This window comes from Tachypleus tridentatus, chromosome 10, assembly GCF_004210375.1.
Source record: "Tachypleus tridentatus isolate NWPU-2018 chromosome 10, ASM421037v1, whole genome shotgun sequence".
Taxonomy (NCBI): domain Eukaryota; kingdom Metazoa; phylum Arthropoda; class Merostomata; order Xiphosura; family Limulidae; genus Tachypleus; species Tachypleus tridentatus.
Genome location: NC_134834.1, coordinates 190156225 through 190177614, shown reverse-complemented (window position 1 = coordinate 190177614; position 21390 = coordinate 190156225). Strand labels below are relative to the sequence as shown.

General features: G+C 34.1%; 1 protein-coding gene across 6 annotated transcripts in view; it reads right to left on the bottom strand.

Moving 5' to 3' along the window:
- LOC143227829 (kazrin-like) overlaps positions 1 to 21390 on the bottom strand; it is a 90787-nt gene that overhangs the window by 27543 nt on the left and 41854 nt on the right. For all 6 annotated transcript variants that reach the window (XM_076459103.1, XM_076459100.1, XM_076459101.1 and 3 more), the window contains 2 exons: positions 8610 to 8825; positions 3935 to 4095 (listed from right to left, as the gene is read on the bottom strand). In XM_076459103.1, the coding sequence (XP_076315218.1) occupies positions 3935 to 4095; positions 8610 to 8825 (377 nt within the window). The remainder of the gene's footprint in view (positions 1 to 3934; positions 4096 to 8609; positions 8826 to 21390) is intronic.

The window sequence follows — 21390 nt, the reverse complement described above, 5'->3', positions numbered from 1 at the left end:
CAAACTGGCCAGCCCGGGCAATATCACAGACCCCAAAACATCCATGACAAATATTACAAAGAATAAAAGCAAACATGATAAACATTACAAATAACAAAAACTTAAATGACAAATATTACAAAGAATAAAAACATGTATGTCAAACATTAAAGAAACTGTAATGAAACATGACAATTATTGCAAGGACCATAGATACATATAACAAACATTATAAAAAATTTTAGACATACTGACATGTACTTCTCTGGATTAATTTTAAAATTCACTTGTTTTATGTATTATAATTATTGAAATACGGCGACAAAAATGGTAATAAACTCTTTGTTCACGCATGCGCTGAAATATATATATAATTTTTGTTTGTTTGTTTGGAAATTTCGCACAAAGCTACTCGAGGGCTATCTGTGCTAGCCGTCCCTAATTTAGCAGTGTAAGACTAGAGGGAAGGCAGCTAGTCATCACCACCCACCGCCAACTCTTGAGCTACTCTTTACCAACGAATAGTGGGATTGACCGTCACATTATACACCCCCACGGCTGGGAGGGCGAGCATGTTTAGCGCGACGCATTTTAAAGCATTATGATACTTTAACTAAATAAATGTGCTATTTTAAAGCATTATGATACTTTAACTAAATAACTGTGCTATTTTAAAGCATTATGATACTTTAACTAAATAACTGTGCTATTTTAAAGCATTATGATACTTTAACTAAATAACTGTGCTATTTTAAAGCATTATGATACTTTAACTAAATAACTGTGCTATTTTAAAGCATTATGATACTTTAACTAAATAGCTGTGCTATTTTAAAGCATTATGATACTTTAACTAAATAACTGTGCTATTTTAAAGCATTATGATACTTTAACTAAATAACTGTGCTATTTTAAAGCATTATGATACTTTAACTAAATAACTGTGCTATTTTAAAGCATTATGATACTTTAACTAAATAACTGTACTATTTTAAAGCATTATAATACTTTAACTAAATAACTGTGCTATTTTAAAGCATTATGATACTTTAACTAAATAACTGTACTATTTTAAAGCATTATGATACTTTAACTAAATAACTGTGCTATTTTAAAGCATTATGATACTTTAACTAAATAAATGTGCTATTTTAAAGCATTATGATACTTTAACTAAATAACTGTGCTATTTTAAAGCATTATGATACTTTAACTAAATAACTGTGCTATTTTAAAGCATTATGATACTTTAACTAAATAACTGTGCTATTTTAAAGCATTATGATACTTTAACTAAATAACTGTGCTATTTTAAAGCATTATGATACTTTAACTAAATAACTGTACTATTTTAAAGCATTATAATACTGTAACTAAATAACTGTGCTATTTTAAAGCATTATGATACTTTAACTAAATAACTGTACTATTTTAAAGCATTATGATACTTTAACTAAATAACTGTGCTATTTTAAAGCATTATGATACTTTAACTAAATAAATGTGCTATTTTAAAGCATTATGATACTTTAACTAAATAACTGTGCTATTTTAAAGCATTATGATACTTTAACTAAATAACTGTGCTATTTTAAAGCATTATGATACTTTAACTAAATAACTGTGCTATTTTAAAGCATTATGATACTTTAACTAAATAACTGTGCTATTTTAAAGCATTATGATACTTTAACTAAATAACTGTGCTATTTTAAAGCATTATGATACTTTAACTAAATAACTGTGCTATTTTAAAGCATTATGATACTTTAACTAAATAACTATACCGCTTTAAGGTATTGTGAAAATTTATGTAAGTAACGGTAAGTATTAGTATTAAAATATGTATGCCAGTAAGCCACTGGTAAGAAAATGGATTTATAATGCTAAAATCCAAGGTTAGATTCTCCACGGTGAACAGAGCGCAGATAGTCCATTGTATAGCTCTGTGTCAAAATAACAAAAATAATATTAAAATGTTTGAAAGCCAAAACTGGTGTTGTAATTTTAATAATGAATTATTGTTTTTACTGAACTTAATTAATACAACTTTGATCGGAATTTTCGGGCTTTGAAAATAGACATGATGACGAGAAACCAACTTGAAGTAAAAATTTATTTTCAAGATGACTGGTATGGGTCGTAAAACTGTCTTTGTTCACCTGAAGATAACATGACTGGTATGGGTAGTAAAACTCTCTTTGTTCACCTGAAGATAACATGACTGGTATGGGTAGTAAAACTGTCTTTGTTCACCTGAAGATAACATGACTGGTATGGGTAGTAAAACTGTCTTTGTTCACCTGAAGATAACTTAAGAAAGTCGAAATGTTGTTCTGTACTTTCTTTTAATTAAAGTTTTATTTCACATCCAAGTCGTCTTGAGAATACATAGATAAAATATATTTTACACACATTGGAATACATAGATAAAATATATTTTACACACATTGGAATACATAGATAAAATATATTTTACACACATTGGAATACATAGATAAAATATATTTTACACACATTGGAATACATAGATAAAATATATTTTACACACATTGGGCGATGAATGGATTAACTAAGAGAAAGCTGTATGTCATGGTTCACGATAGTACGTTAAGACTTGACCAGAACTCAGGTTAAAAAGTTTAAGGACTGGTCAAGGTTCACCATAATGTATTAAGGAATGGTCGAGTTTCATAATATTACTTTAATAATCGGTCAGTTTGTTTGAACTTCACTGGACACTTGGTAAGGGCTATCTTTGTTCGCTGTCCCTAATTTTGAGATGATAAAGTAGAAGTAAGACAGCTATTTAACATCACCACCACCTATTGTCAACTACTGGAATACGTTTTTGAAATGTATAGTGGGATAGCTGTCACTTTACAACGCCCTACGGATGAAAGGACGAGCGTGTTCGACGACATATTTCGACCCTACAGCCTGCAATTTGTGAGTCGAGAGCCCTAACCGCCACAACTCGGATACGTCAGATTTTACGATAACGCTTTAAACACTGATCACGGTTCGTTCTTACAAACATTCAATTTTTATTTGATGTCTTTGGAAGCTTGTCCCGCTACAAAGTTACAAGGGCTTTTGTATAGGCATATTGGCACTGTTTGAACTTCGATAAAACATAGTTTTTCTAGAAAAGTTCCTTTGAACCTTTACCTTTTAATCACTTTCTACGAAATGCGATGCAACTTACTGAGTTAACTTTCTAAACATGTGGCTTTGTGCTGCAACTTGTTGTGTAAATGTTCTAAACACTTGATTCTATGATGCTACCTATAGAGTTAACTTCCTAAAGATGTCACTTTGTGATGCAACTTAGTGAGGAAATTGTCTAAAACGTAATTCTATGACGCTACTTTTTGAGTTAACATTTTAAGCACGTGACTCTGATGATACTTACTGAGTTAACCTTCTAAACACGTAGCTCTGTGCTGTAACTTGTTTGTTTTTTGAATTTCGCGCAAAGCTACACGAGGGCTATCTGCGCTAGTCATCCTTAACTTAGCAGTGTAGGACTAGATGGAAGGCAGCTAGTCATCACCACCTACTGCCAACTCTTGGATACTCTTTTACCAGCAAATAGTGGGATTGACCTTCACATTACAACGTCTCAACAGCTGAAAGGGCGAGCATGTTTGGTGCGACAGGGATTAGAACCCGTGAACCTCAGATTACGAGTCGAGCGTCATAACTACCTGGCCATGTCGGGCCATAATGTAATTTACGGAGTTTGTTTTTCTGAGTCCACAGCTGGTACAGCTGTAAGTCTACGGATTTACAGTGCTAAAATCAAGGGTTCGATTCCCATCGGTGGACTCAGCAGATAGCCCAATGTGGCTTTACTATAAAAAACACACACACATACACACTCGTTTTCCTGAATAAGTTACTATGGATGCAAGTTATTCAATCAGCATTTTTGAATACGTGACTTTCTTACCTGTTTTAAATTTTCATCACTCTGTTTCATTCTTTGTTCATAGTTTCGTATGAAGTCTCTAAGTTCCTTCTCTTTATCCTCTAGAGTGCTGTAAAGTTGTTTCATCTGGTTTAGAAGATCAAACTTCTCGACTTTCAATCTTTTCCTGTCGTGTTTCAATGCTATGACATTGAGAGATACAGTGGACTTTTACAGACAAATGTCTAAAATTAGCTTACTTCACATAACAAACGAGGAGAAATTGAGTCATGAATTATACAAGAGAACTTCATTAAAGTTTCCAGCTGGTGTGAGAATTAGCTGTTGCAGTTTTTGTTTGTTTGTTTTGAGAACCTTGAGAGAAATTTTGTCTATCTTAGCTTAAACATATAACTCATCATTTATCTTCAACCAGCTATGGTGTTTACGTGGATTATTTTTAAAAGCGTAGATAAATAAGTGAGTAGAGAGGTTATTTTTGAAACGAGAACCTTTGAATTGTTTAGGGTCGGGGAGATAAAAAGAAAACTGGACAAAAGTGAAAGCTCTTAAATAACCCAGCAGCAAAAATAGATATGTTTTTGTTTTTTTTAAATACAGCAAAACTTTGTTGGATAATTGAAAAACAATAAATGTGTGCTGTGAGAAAGAAGAACTGCGTCTACCTAATAATCCAGTTTATAAATCACGTGTAGCTCACATTACCATATCGGATTGCATCTGACCCTCTCACGTCTTAAAAAAAACACACACATTAAAAAGACCTAAAAACTCATGAGGGAAAAAAGGAAAGAGGGAGACTGTATAACACCTCAGTCTAAACCCCCGTGTGTCAGAAATGAAACTTCCGTGCGGTATCAAGTTGGCTATCAAACGTTTTTGTAAAAGGGGAAATCTAGAGTTAATGTGGAGGACATCTTCATAGAGTATTTCATTCCTGAGTCAGATGTTCCCCAGGGATGAGTTGTTAGTCCTATTCTATTCACCATGTATGTGAGTTATAGCCTCCAAGGAATCCAAATTTTATATCACAATTAGCGACGATGTTACAATTTGGAAAAGTGATCTCACTTCCTCGATAGTAACCACAACTTTTCATCCGGAACTAAACAGAATTGTAGAACGTTGTAAAAATAAATGCCGTACTCGAATAAAGTTTCTGAAAACACAGATAATGCTATTTGCAAAATTAACGAAACTCAGAGGACCCCGAAATAGACGCAAACGGCACAACTCTCCAAACCGAAACATCAACAAAATTCTCAGGTTTGACCGACGACTCAAAATTCACGCGGGTCCAACACATAACCAATATTAAAACCAAACTTTGGCAACGTACGAACAATCCTAAGCTCGTTAAATTATTTCACGAAAAACTGAATTAAAACGTGCATTAGACTGATACTGAATATTCCTGATGGAACTACTTCTTCCCCTTTAGTATATACATTAAAAATAAACATAAATAAAGACTACTTATTGAAAAACACAAAGTTTATTATAAGTTTTAAGAACTAAGAGAGCGTTGAAATGGTATTTTTGTACAATGCTCTCAGAGAAATTTCAAGCTAAATAAACATGCGTATGGACACAAGTGGAACTATTTAAAGTGTGTATAACTTTTGCACAAAACGAATAAAGTGAAAGTGTGTTCACAATATATCAGTGTTACTTTAATTATCCACATTGGTATTACCCTGTTATGGGGGTGGGTCAAAGTTCGTGACTGAAAAAGCTGGCACAATCTGTGATTCCCTTGTTGTACTTAAATTACATATTTCTCCGTTAACTCATAAAATGTAAGCACACAACAATCATCAGATGTGAGGGTGTTCAGTATTGCAACTGACCCTCTCAGACCTTAAATACCATCAAAATGCTTTGAAAAACTAAAAAATAAGAAGGAAATAAGTGGTCAAAATAACACCTGTTCCTCTCAGATCCTATCAAGAGACAGTTCATTTATATAAATCTGTTTGTTGTTTGTTCATGTAACTACTTCGTAGGGTTTGGATGAATCTTCATCAAAATTGGTATGAAGGTTCAGTAGGTTCATGGGGAAATACACACAAAATTTATGTTTTGAATTTTGTGTTTTGCGGTTTTTGTTGTCGTTGTTGCAATTTTTTTTAACACCACTTCTCCCCCTGTTGACGAATCTGCGCCAAATTTAACAATACTATTTATTAGATCCATGCGAGGATACATGAAACTTTTCGGTTTAAACCTTTATGATTTGCAGTTTTTATGGACGTTTTCTGTGTTTAATTGCATATAAGTGAAACAACTTTTCATGTCCTAAGATAACCTTTCATTAATCATGAATTTACATAACTTCAGTCCAGAGTACTGGTACTCCAACTAGTACGTAAACAGTTTTCTGTATTACGAACTACGACGTAAGTCTCTCATAAGTAATCAACAATAATTAACTATTTATTATTCTGAGCACTTTATTATTAAACTGCACGACCAGCTGATGTATTCAATATAGTTTTTCATTTGTTCATAAAAATGGACGAGACTTAATTGGGATATAAATATTCGTTCATTCAAAAATGTATTAACTAATTTTATTTTGAGTTCACTCCATATAGACCTTTAAATTTGAAAAAAAAAACGGCTTTGTTCACAGAAACTAATGATGAGAAACCTCAGTTTTCGTATCTCAGATTCACTTCTTTCATCCATGAAAACTGAGAAGTTATGTGATGATATTCGTGTATACGTACACAACTGTGTATTCCGGAAGTCAGGTTCGTCTTTTAAAATACCCTCGTTTCGGATACCGATGGACACAGTGATGTAAAATTCGGCATGTGGACCAGTTTGACCATGCTGAAGCCAGTGTTCACACCGAATGGTGTGTTATGATGAAATCACTCCAGTTCACATCCGTATGGTGTGTTATGGTGACAACACAGCAGTTCAACTCATATGGTATGTTATGATAAAATCACACCAGTTCACATCCATATGGTGTGTTATAAAAGAACAATGTACGTGTTTTTACTTCATAACTAAACAGGTCACACACCAAGTGTCTCAACACTATGTTTAACTGCTTGTTGAATAGATTATTCTGCAAAGCGAAAGCAACATTTGAAACATCCGTATAAATTGAAGAGAGAAAAATCACTTCATGTTTGAAATTACTAGAAGATATCGTGACGGATTCACTATCATATATTAATATCCATGTTTGTTCAAGTTAAATTTATATTCAGAAATGACTATAACTTATAATGTTAAATCTATATTGCGAAAATTTCGCCTTTTTATTAAAACTAAGATTTCTTGAGTGTTAGAATCAGTAGTATATATGTGTGTACGTAAACACTAGTGTATCATCAGTATTGTGGTACAGGCTTAAATATCTAAAACCTGTCCTCACTCCTATAAATATAACTAACATGACGCGCCAGGAGACAGTATATATAGTTGGTGTACTGTAAACCTCGGAAGCTATAATTATGATTAACGTTTATTAATCGGGGACATCCGATATTTGACCAGGAACATTTATATATTTCGAAAATTACAAGCCAGTAAACTTAGTGGACACATCTGCAATTAATATTTTTACAAAAACATTATATAGCTTCAACGGTAGAAAACTCTGGGCCTGCCCGGCGAAGAAAGAGAAACACAGGGCAAGCTAGCTCCCTGTTAAATGAGCTCGAAATTAATTCGCTTATCGTGAACCCTCGACAAAGTATCAAAAAAAGTTCTAAATCAGATAGAAGACCCAATATTGTTAATTCGTTGATAAAACTTTTGTACATAGATCATAATTTGTATTAACCGTTACTGTAAATCGTGTTATTGTTTGTATATTAAACTATATTTATATTAAAAAATAAAATTGTGTACCAGTCTCGTTGTCAAGTATCATAAAGTGAGTATATATCGATATTTATTTAACTTCTAAATTTAAATTATCATTATTAAACCATTTTTCCAGGCGCGTCATTAATTTCGAAGCTTATAAGTTAACCTTTAAACACATCTAAGGGTCTAAACTGTTTATATACAAATCTCGCTTTAGTTAAAATATACTAAAAGTACTGCACAAGTCTTACAGCTCTTAACTATAGCTTTAATCATCAATTTATTAACGCTAATAAATAAAATGAAAGCCCCTTGTTGCCTAGGTTTTACCACAATTAGATTTTTGAGTTCACCACACGAAATATCAGACTTCACGTGTGAAGCGAAAGTTCAAGTTTTAAATAAGTTTATACACAAAATTTGTTTGATTCAGACTCGTCTATTCTTGAATCGATATTTGAAAGATAATTATCTTCTCATCAAGCGCATATAGTCTGAAGATAAATAGTATAATAATAACAGACTTTTCAAAGATAAATGCAATGCATTTCCCTATATTTAGACATTTATGTTTTAAAAAGTTTAATTTGTGTAAAATAAAATCCAAAAGATTGATTGTGATAATTTATTTAAAAAAAAAAAGAAATGGAAAACGAATTCGTTTTCATTTTTAAGCCTAATATTTTGTTCTAAAGGCATAACACTTCAAAATATAACTGTAGCAGTTATTATTATGTTGTTATTGTTTTTAAAAAAAGTTATAGAATTTGCAATGCGTAGCTGAGCCTATTACAAGGGTTATGATCTTCTCACCACGGTTAAGGGTTACATAATTATTATTAACTTTGTAAACGGATTTTCTCACCTGCGAGAGCTTCTTTAGCGTGTTTGAGATCTGTCTCCAAGTGCTGCACGTCAGACGACTTCTCGTTACTTCCTCCGCTATTCATTTTCTTTTTGTAATCTTGTAGTTCTTCAACTTCCCGGTAGAGGGATTTATTGAGCTGACTCAGCCTGTCGTTTTCCTCTTGAAGTTTAGCAAGCTTTTCCTCTAAATTATTTGTCTCTCTGTGTTTACACCCTAATGAAATAATATGAATTGTTATCAAATAAATAGTACCAGATGAGCCTTAACGAAGATAAAATATCATAACATTAACTACTTCATATATATTATCACACAGTTAACTGAATATGTTACACGTAATGTTATCTATAGAACTCCTAATTCGATCATACATTAGCCACTAAATTATTGATATGTGCAACCACCCAAACTGTTGAAATTCACAGTGTAAATAGTGATGGTTCTATACAACAATGTAACACCAGTAGCTTTTCTTAACGGTATCTTAAGGCGTTCAACCAGTCCATCTGATGGAACCTCAGAGGTGTGTGTACCTGTTGCTGTCAATACATCTAGTAAATGTCCCAGCATTTTAAAGATTGTAAAAAGTGCGGGTCCTTAAAAATTATCTTAGCGAATAAAGTAGATTTTGGACCCAAGGTGATTTGGTGACTCTTGGAGTAAATCCATTTTACACAATCATTTGTAGTTTATTCTTCAGGTTAACTACACATGTGAAGTGGACACAAAAACACGTTATAAGTAGTCACATGTCTCACGGACAGTAGACATTAAACGACTACACTACAGTTCTAACCTTCTTCACATGGTTGATATTAATACTCTATATTGTAAGTATTTATTACCATTCACATAGTTAACACTAACCATATACATTTCTTACTCACTCCTTAATCGTCTGCATTTCATTTTTTACACTTCACGTGGTGAACACCTAACACACTTCACGTGGTGAACACCTAACACACTTCATGTGGTGAATACTAACACACTTTACGTGGTGAATACTAACACACTTCACGTGGTGAACACCTAACACACTTCACGTGGTGAATACTAACACACTTTATGTGGTGAATACTAACACACTTCACGTGGTGAATACTAACAAACTTCACGTGGTGAATACTAACACACTTCACGTTGTGAACACCTAACACACTTCACGTGGTGAATACTAACACACTTCATGTGGTGAATACTAACACATTCACGTGGTGAACACCTAACACACTTTACGTGGTGAATACTAACACACTTCACGTGGTGAGCGCCTAACACACTTCACGTGGTGAATAATAACACACTTCATGTGGTGAATACTAACAAACTTCACGTGGTGAATACTAACACACTTCACGTGGTGAACACCTAACACACTTCACGTGGTGAATAATAACACTCGTAAATTTCACGAAAGCGTTCTGAGATACTATTAATAGTTTAGAGTAAAAATTTAAAACAAGAGCTTGAAGCTAAGAACCAAGTTCGTCTAACAAAAAATAGAAGCTAAGTATTAAAACAAAACGACCACTTCATCTAACAACAAAATAGAAGCTAAGTATTAAAACAAAAACAACCACTTGTTCTAACAACAAACAGAACTAAGTATTAAAACAAAGCAACCACTTCGTGTAGCAACAAACAGAAGGTAAGTATTAAAACAAAACAACCACTTCGTGTAACAACAAACAGAAGCTAAGTATTAAAACAAAAACAACCACTTGTTCTAACAACAAACAGAACTAAGTATTAAAACAAAGCAACCACTTCGTGTAGCAACAAACAGAAGGTAAGTATTAAAACAAAACAACCACTTCGTGTAACAACAAACAGAAGCTAAGTATTAAAACAAAAACGACCACTTCGTGTAACAACAAACAGAAGCTAAGTATTAAAACAAAAAACGTGTAACAACAAACAGAAGCTAAGTATTAAAACAAAAACGACCACTTCGTGTAACAACAAACAGAAGCTAAGTATTAAAACAAAACGACCACTTGTTCTAACAACAAACAGAAGCTAAGTATTAAAACAAAAACGACCACTTCGTGTAACAACAAACAGAAGCTAAGTATTAAAACAAAAACGACCACTTCGTGTAACAACAAACAGAAGCTAAGTATTAAAACAAAAACTACCACTTCGTGTAACAACAAACAGAAGCTAAGTATTAAAACAAAACAACCACTTGTTCTAACAACAAACAGAAGCTAAGTATTAAAACAAAAACTACCACTTGTTCTAACAACAAACAGAAGCTAAGTATTAAAACAAAAACGACCACTTCGTGTAACAACAAACAGAAGCTAAGTATTAAAACAAAAACTACCACTTCGTGTAACAACAAACAGAAGCTAAGTATTAAAACAAAACAACAACTTGTTCTAACAACAAACAGAAGCTAAGTATTAAAACAAAACAACCACTTGTTCTAACAACAAACAGAAGCTAAGTATTAAAACAAAACGACCACTTCGTGTAACAACAAACAGAAGCTAAGTATTAAAACAAAAACGACCACTTCGTGTAACAACAAACAGAAGCTAAGTATTAAAACAAAACAACAACTTGTTCTAACAACAAACAGAAGCTAAGTATTAAAACAAAACGACCACTTCGTGTAACAACAAACAGAAGCTAAGTATTAAAACAAAACGACCACTTGTTCTAACAACAAACAGAAGCTAAGTATTAAAACAAAAACGACCACTTCGTGTAACAACAAACAGAAGCTAAGTATTAAAACAAAACGACCACTTGTTCTAACAACAAACAGAAGCTAAGTATTAAAACAAAAACGACCACTTCGTGTAACAACAAACAGAAGCTAAGTATTGAAATAAAAATTACCACTTCGTCTAACAACGAACAGAAACTAAGTATTGAAACAATCACTGAAGTGCATACTGACAATAAACAAGAGGTAAGTATTAAAAAACTAAACAATAACCAAATAACAAATAACAATAACCAAGTAAGAAATAACAATAACCAAAGCGCCGACTCACAACACACAGTTTTTGTTGTTTTTTGCACAGAGCTACACAATAAATTATCAGAGCTGTATTTTCAAGTGGGGAATCGAGCCTGGGATTTTGATATACTCACTAGGTAACGCACACAATAAATGAAGCTCAAAACAGATGCTTAAAAAAATGCAAAAGTTTAGGCGCTTTATTACCTCACGTTAAATATCTGAGAAGTAAAAACCAGTTGAATATTTTGTTGTTTTATTGAAAATAGACCGATGTCTTTTATTTGCTTTATAAGGTTCCTTTCACTCTTATATATTTTTGCTTTTCTCTTTGTATCTAATTTCTGTAGTGTACTTATCAGGGTTTTTACTGTGCTTTGATAAATTATAAAATACTCTTGATTTAAGAACAGAGCAAACATGTCAACTGTGTATGATTTGAGAAAAATTCACGATTTAAGAACTGGGTAAATAAAGCAACTATCTTCGTCGCATCTTGCTATTCAATTTGCCACGTGTTTTCCAGAGAAAACAACAGCTACGGGTAAGATGGTGGTTGCTACAGTGCACATGGCAACCGTCGTGAGATATCGATTTTTAAAACAATCTTACATCAGATAAAATCGATTTTTTTAACCCGGAATATACATGTCTTACTGGATTTTTTAAATGTATTTTTTTCTGATTTAAACGTTATTCACGTATATGGGGAATACTTTTAAATGAAGTGTACATAAATTAAAGAAAAATCCAAGATAACTTGAATGTAGTTTTTATTTTAATAGATGTTTTCATTTTGTAACAATTAAATACATCGATTTCTTTAGAATTACCCCACCCATACACGCCCTGGCTTTAAAAAAATGCTCTTACATAGAAGTTGATTCTTCTTACGGTGAGAACAAACTACCCATTTAAAATTAAAGGATAAAAAAGTCACCTTTTGTTATTGTCCAAATACGAGAAATGCTCTTTAGGTTTCAAAAGACAGGTTCGTTTCGGATGTTTGCGAAAAGCTATCCAAGGACTATCTGCGCTAGTCGTCTCTAATTTTGATGTTATAGATTAGGGATAAGGCAGTTATCAACACTACCCACTGTCTATTACTGGGCTATTCTTTATCAACGAATATTGCGATTGAACGTAACATTATAACGCACCCGTGACTAAAAAGGCAATCCTGTTCGGTAGCTGGGTTTGATTTCGAACCCTGTAGATTGGGAGTCGAGCACCCGAAATATCAGGTCCTTAGATTAAATATATATATGTATATGACATTTTGTAAATTTTGGCTCTTAAGTTTGTTTGAAAATGATTCAGAGACCCGGCATGGCTAGGTGATTAGGATCAAGGGTTCGCATCCCCTGCCACACCAAACATGCTCTCCCTTTCAGCCGTGGTGGCCTTATAATGTAACACACAATACCACTATTTGTTGATAAAAGAGTTGACGGTGGGTAGCGATGACTACTTCCCTTCTCTCTAGTCTTATACTGCTAAATTAGGAACGGCTTACGTTCATAGCCTTCGTGTAGCTTTGCGCGAAATTCAAAAAACAAACAAAAAAAACGATTTAGTTTCAATAGCAAAAATTTGTTGAACAAAAAGCTTGGCTGATTTGAAAGTAATGTCATATAAAGACCTCCACGTGTGACCTTAACTGAACATCAATAAGTAACTGATTAATTGTAGGCTGAAATGAAATTAACCACTAGGGAATCCTAGTCAAAAACATTTAATAGATCACATAGATCAGAATGTTAGATCTAAGAGGTTTCTTAAGTTGAGACGACGTAGCAATAGGGCCCGGCATGGCCAGGTGGTTAAGGCACTCGACTCATAATCCGAGGGTCGCTGGTTCGAATCCCCATCACACCAAACAAGCTCGCCCTTTCAGCCGTGGGGGCGTTATAATGTGACGGTAAATCCCATTATTCGTTGGGAAAAAGAGTAGCCCAAGAATTGGCGGTGGGTGGTGATGACTAGTTGCCTTCCCTCTAGTCTTACACAGCTAAATTAGGGACGGCTAGCGCAGATAGCCCTCGTGTAACTTTGCGCGAAATTCAAAACAAACAAGTAAACACCAACAAGCTTTTATACCCCAACACCAGAAATAGCAGCCACTAACATACAACCATAACTTAACAGAATAAGTGAATACTGACAAAAAATACAGAATTAAAATAAACACAGCGAAGACATAATTATTAATATTTTCAAAATTAACGAAACATCAAAAAGTACAACCCCAGATCTACATGAACGGAAAGCTTCTCCAAACTGCCACATCTGCAAAATGTATAGGATTAACTTTCGATTCTAAACTTACCTGGATAAAACATGTAAATAACATAAAAACTAAAATTTGGCGAAGTATAAACTATGCTAGGAATCTAACTGGTAAAAATTATGGAACAACACCTGAAAACATCATTAAAATATACAAGACATACATTAGACCTGTAATAAACTATGCAGCTCCTGCATGGATCAATATAAGTGTAAAACAACTGTAAACCAATCTACAAACATTACAGAATACATTAATTACAACAGCATACAGAGTACCTAAAAGCACTTTCTCAAAGTTCATGCTCAAACACCCTAATACACAAACAATACCAGATAGACTTCTACATAGTACAATAAAATATTTCGAAAAAAATTGGAGAAAAAATGAGTTGTTATGCGAACTAGACAGATATTGCATATATGATGAAGAGAGACCTAAACACTTCTTCCCGATAAACTTAGACATTAGATCATTAAGTCTATACTAATATATATATATATAGTATTTAAAAATAATAATAGATATAATAGTAAAAAAAATAATAATAAGTGCTAAAATAAAACAGGCCACCCATGATCTAGACTTAGATATTCTCATAGTACAATATACATGATTATTGCCCTGAAAATGGCCTGAGTAATGCTCATCACTCTGTACTAACTATAAATATACTAACAAGCCCATCCTAACAATGTAGGTGTAGTGAACCTGACCCTCCTGGGTGTGCAAAACGTATACACCCAAACACCTAGAGAGAGAAGCTTTTATAGAAATATATCAAAATAAATGTGGAAATACATATAAATAATATATATAAATAAAAATATATAAAGTTGTATTCCATGTAAGACCCGTTTGCATGATTTTGTGCTCCAGGTATTCTTTAGGCCTATCTCTTATTTTTCCTTATAAACATCAGACTCAAAACAATAAACAAACTAAATAAGCAAGACATATCAGTTTCTAGAACAAGTTATTCCAAGACATATCAGTTTCTAGAACAAGTTATTCCAAGACATATCAGTTTCTAGAACAAGTTATTCCAAGATATATCAGTTTCTAGAATAAGTTATTCCAAGACATATCAGTTTCCAGAACAAGTTATTCCAAGACATATCAGTTTCTAGAACAAGTTATTTCAAGACATATCAGTTTCTAGAACAAGTTATTCCAAGATCAGTTTCTAGAACAAGTTATTCCAAGACTACTAGCAATTTTCCGCGATTCTATCTCGAAGACAAGTTGCTAAAAAAATATTTTCAAACTACAGCAATTTTCCGAATTGGACGCTTGAACAAAAACAGCTTCCAACAAACGATTGGCCTTTTTCATACCAGTTTTTTAACGTTTTCACTGATTGCTGAAAGACTGGAACCACGTTTGAGAAAGACGATAAACAATTTTAGCGAAACACAACAACAAGCCAACACGTTTCTAGTTAAAACTACGTTTTTAGGAGATTTGCGCGTTACAGGTTAAGTTGCAGCAACAACAACAAAAAGACTACGAGACTACAAACCAACGTAATAAGAAGACTGATTATTTAACAATATAATTTTCGTTGTTACAGTAATTAAAAAAAAAACACTATAAGATTAAAACAACAGAATATAGGAGGACTGGATAAAAAATGTGCTCTATGGGATTATTTAACAGTATTAATTACCCGACAAACACCACATATTCAGTATAAAGTATTATAAAATGTAATAATCAATTTGACTTACGATGAAGCCAAAGTTGTGGCCTTATTGCTAAAAATGTCAATGTTTTTTTTTTGGTTCCAAGTAATAATACCTAGGTTAAGTTGTCGCTAGGCAACAGTGAGGAAAGCGTGGTTTTCCCATGGAGTTAGATTTGTTGATTTCCCGGTCCATCAGTGAGGTTGAAACTTGAAGCCTGGTAGTTATGTGTTTTGAGTACCACTAGCAAAACATAATGCCGAAAGCTGACAAAGCACAGAAACCAATAAGCTTGATATTTGTAATAAAAATAATATTAACTATGTAGTCTGCAGGAGCACTGTGTTTTCTACCTTGTTTTATCAACGTACACATTTCCAGAATTTTCTTTTAATCACATAATGTGTACTTTTCACACAAATATATCGTCCAAAAACTGTTGAGTTGTTTTGGTTTTAGTTCCTTTTGTTCCTCTATTGTTCTCTAGAAGACACTATCTACTATGCCTGCAGGGATATTGTTGTAACATCGCACATTATGCAAAACAGGGCAACATAAGCAGTGTCCTTCAATGCATGAGTAAGAAGATGGCATCTAAAGATTGCAGCCTTTACTGTGTTGTAAGATAACGATCGTCGCGTGGAAACGCTTGTCATTATGGGTAAATTTGACGTTTCCTGTTCTTATGAAACATTGGATTCACATCAGTTCTACTTAGTCATCAAACGAAAATATATTTTGTGGAATGAACACTGCTGAAAATCCATTTATATAGGCACTATAAAACTTTGAAAGTTAACGGTTTAAACTCAAAAAGTTAACTATTTTTAGCCACCTATGATTTGAAATCCGAAATGGACAAATTAAGAAAAATGTGAAAAAAAAGCTTCAATTTACACGATTTTGATCCCCAAAACTGGTCTGTTCGTTAGCAATAATTTTGGCAATTGTACAAAACGAGTCACGCGATCAGATAATGTAACATTTAAATATTTTAAACACTTTTTAAAGGAAATTAACAGCGTGATTACAGATAATATAAAATTAAAGCTCAAATTGAGTGTTTATACCAAATTTAACATACATTGAGAATTTTTTTGTTTTACTTTGAAGAAAACTTGTAGTAACCCGATAACCCGCACACGTAATCCACCAACAGGCTTTATTAATGTTTATGTATTGTCAAACACTTTGCATTTTTGCTAGTAGCAGTGTCATGGTATTTTGTATGGAACAATTCTACTTTACAAATACAAAATTACAATTTTACTGATTTGGAAAAAAACAACCAACAAAAAACAGTGTAGTTTCCAAGTTAGAAAACTTCTGAGTACAATTTTGAGACCGAAAACAAGTAGAAGCCAAAGTTTCATGGTAATTCTTAGTTTATAACAATCATGAGTTTTTTGCTTCTTTTTTTGCAACTATTAAGTTTAAAGTGTGCCACCAGCTGCCATATGTAGCCATATCATGCATTTTCAACCATCTTTTATTAATATAAGAATTTTGAAATATTTTTATTTTAGTCTGATTGCATACAGTTTTTGTATAAGCACACAGTACAGAAACCGTTGAGTTGTTTTAGTCACCATTGGTTTTTGTTGCCCTCTAGCAAGTATTATATATTTTGTCCATAGAATACTGTTGGAAATTCCTACGCTGGGTAAGACTGGTCGTTTACAGCAATGCCCTTCAATGGCTTGAAAGGTGATATCTAGAAGTTAGAGCTTTTGTACGTCGTAAGAGAATGAACTCTCACGTAGCGATGTCTCTTGACAAGACCGTACCTATTGCTGATGGTGTCGAGTGCGCGATATAAATTTTATGCCCTGCCTAAAGCAAATCAGGGATTCGGTTCCCCTCGGTGGACTCAGCCGATAGCCTGATGTGGCTTTGATATAAGGAAACACACACACACACGCCCTTCCTAAAGCAAATCAGGGATTCGATTCCCCTCAGTGGACTCAGCCGATAGCCTGATGTGGCTTTGCTATAAGGAAACACACACACACACGCCCTTCCTAAAGAAATATAATTTATCCATGCCATCAAATATATGGGTCGACACAGGAAGTACAATATACGGGTCGTCACAAGTAGTACAATATACAGGTCGGCACAGGTAGTACAATATACGGGTCGCACAGGTAGTACAATATACGGGTCGGTACAGGTAGTACAATATTAGGGTCGACACAGGCAGTACAATATACGGGTCGCACAGGTAGTACTGCTCTTGGTACAACCCCGCTGGTTGCTCGTGGGTAAAAATCGAGGTTTCCTGTTGAGTATAGAGAACTAGTTTCAGTCAGAATACAGAAGATTGTACTTGATCTGGGACGTGAGTCGACGGACGGAAAGACATCTTATGAGAATATAAATGCTCATTAACTCCGCTAAACCGACCCGGCATGGCCAGGTGAGTTAAGGCGTTCGACCCGTAATCTGCGAATTGCGGGTTCTAATCCCCGTCGCACCAAACATGGTCGCTCTTTCAGCCGTGTGGCATTATAATGTGACAGTAAATTCCACTATTTGTTGGTAAAAGAGTAGACCAAGAATTAGCGGTGGGTGGTGATGACTAACTGTCTTCCCTCTAGTCTTAAACTGCTAAATTAGGGACGGCTAGCGCAGATAGCCCTCGAGTATCTTTCTGCGAAATTGGTCTCCAGATTTATAACGCTAAAATCAGGGGTTCGATTCCCCTCGGTGGGCTGAGCAGATAGCCCTTTGTGGCTTTGCTGTACGCAACACACACACACACACACTTCTGAAAATTAAAAAAACAAAAAAACAAAAAATAATTCCGCTAAAATGGCGACTGTTCAGTGCAAATAACACATACTTTCTGCTTAACACTTTACAACGTTTTCAGCCTAGTTGTGTTTCTTAACACAAACTCAGTCTAGTTAAATTCAAGTTGACCCCGTAATTATCCTCCTGTTATAAAACTGACCTAATTAATTTTCCTGTTAAAATTAATTTACCCTTAAAATACCCAACAGTTTCACTATAAAGGAACTCTGGTTCTTCTTGAGATATGATAGTTTCTATTCCAATGTTCGATTTTGTATTTAATTTCGCTTATGTACGGATATTTTGAAACATTACACGTGTTTTGTTTTGTTAGTTTGTTGCTCTTTGATATGTCTGATTTTTATAAAGTTTCTTGCTTTTGTAAAGAAAAATAACAAAAAACAGAAACACGTTTAGTCAAGTTTAGGAGAAAAAAATAGTGTTTCATGCATTCTTATTTGACAATGAAACATGGATAAAGTTTGTTCTTTTGTCTGGTTCTGTGGTTCATTCAGAGAGTCTTGGAGCTTTTTATTCGTTATTTTAAACGGTTACGTCACTGCTAAACCCTAACGAAGAGTAAAAGTAAGTTCATGTAGTTTTATATAAAGTTTAGAGTTTAGTTTATTTTGAATTTCGCGTAAAGCTACACGAAGGGCTATGTGCGCTAGCCATCCCTAATTTAGCAATGTAAGACTAGAGGGAAGGCAGCTATTCATCACCACCCACCGCCAATTCTTGAGCTACTCTTTTACCAACGAATAGTAGGACTGACCGTAACATTATAATGCTCCCACGGCTGAAAGAACGAGCATGTTTAATGTGACGGGGATACGAACCCGCGACCCTCGGTTTACGAGTGGAACGCCTTAACTCACCTGGCCATGCCGGGCCTAAAAGCAACTGGAAGGAAAGATTCACACAAACACACGTTTATAGAGTAAATATTCTAAATTTAATACAAGTGCATATTATATATAGTAATGATAAATTACAAAAAACAACGACCACAAATTACTTAACATCAAAGTGGTTGGTTGCCAGCAACAATAAGTATTTACATCTGGTCTAAAAATGGTGTTAAATCCAATACGTACATAGTATTTCTAAAATGGATGTTGAATTTGACATATAATTAAAGGAAAACAGTAGGCCTGTTACTCTTTGTAGGTTATTCAGTATAGTCAACTAAACTTTAAAATAAAACACTTAAACCCAGTCCGCATCATTTGAATATTTATCAGTCATTGGTGATTGTAGCGTGAAAGATAAACACATATTTCTCTGATACACTATTTAAATGTTTAATTATATATACATATATATATATATATCATCCTTCATGTAATTAATGAATGCCTAAAGATGAAAACTATTATTTATAATTGGAGAAATGAATAGTCAATTAAACAATTAAAATTAGCACATGCGAAGAGAAGTTTAATAATTACCCTAATAACATAATAATTTTCGTTCATGTTTCTGTGGTATTGAGAACAAAAATTCCTTTTTTAGCCGCGGCATAATGGCCTATAGAACGGCTCTAAATTTGTTTGTTTTTTTTGGGGGGTTTCTTTTCAAGTACAAGATTTCAGCTCATAGCTCCGTCATCTCTTGACCGATTTGATTTCTAATTATAGTTTTGAACTTAGGAGGTCAAACCTTTTCGATTGATGTATCTTACAATGCCAAATCTCTGATAGATTAATTTACTCTAACCCTGCCTAAAATAATTTCAATTTGAGGGTAAGTAGCCTCGTAGGTATCTTGAAGAGAAATAAAACCGAATCGGGTATATCCGCGTCTTACTCTTGGTATTGCTAGTGTATAAAAATATAGCTCAGAAGAAGGAAAAAATGTATCGTGAATTAATTTACACTAATCCTGCCTAAACGAATTTCAAGTGCCGCGGTTATTGAGGATTCCTTCTTGTTTTTACGAGAGCGACGTTTATGTCATTCATCTGGTTTGGAACTTCGATGATTATACAGCTCAGATTTTGTACTCGACAACAACAAAACATACTGTTACTTAAAACAACGCTTTTCTAAGAGGATTTAGCAGACATTTCGTAAGAATAAAAATTATGGATGGAGGTACACGCAAAGAGAGGAGACGAGACACACGAGGAATCTATTTATTACGTCTAGTGAGTGCACGAGCTTGCAAGTCGTTCTTTCCAACGTCTAGATAGAAATGCTGAAAAAACAACAACAAAAAACTATGTGATATTCGATGACAGTTATTCGTTTTTTTCTCTTTGTTGTGTTTTTTTAAGGTTCGTACAACAAATGGGGATTTTTTTTAAAGTCAGCAAACAAAAGTCTTCCTAAGATAAAGAAACACATATTAGTTAGGATATCCTACCGGTAATTTCTATATTTGATGATGATGTATGTACATACGTACGTCTAAATTGCGCATTGTTTTTTTTATATTGACGAAACTCAGACATCCCAACAGGTTCGAAATGAGTTTCTTTAAGACGATCACCTTTTTATTTTCATTATATTTGTGGCTATGTTCATTAAATGCATTATTATAGCAGGTTAAGGTTCTTACCTTCCTGGCCTGGCATGGCCAGGTGAGTAAGGCACTCGACTCGTAATCCGACAGTCGCGAGTTCGAATAGCTGTCACAACAAAAATGCTCGCTCTTTCAGCCGTGGGGGCATTATAAAGTGACGGTCTATCCCACTATTCGTTGGTAAAAGAGAAGCCCGAGATTTGGCGGTGGATGATGGTGACTAGATGCCTTCTCTCTTGTTTTACACTGCTGAATTAGCGACGGCTACCGCGGAATGCCTTCGTGTGGCTTGGTGCGAAATTAAAAAACAAACAAGCAAACTCTTGGGCCATGCACTATCAATTCATTGTGGTATTGACCGTAACATTGTATCTCAGAACGGTTGGTATGGGTATTAACACTTTTATTGACAAACAGAGAACAACGTTTCGACCTTCCGAGGTCATCCTGTTAACCTGAAGAAAATGGAGGGGTCGTTGAATCAGTTCTTCAATTTTTAATCAT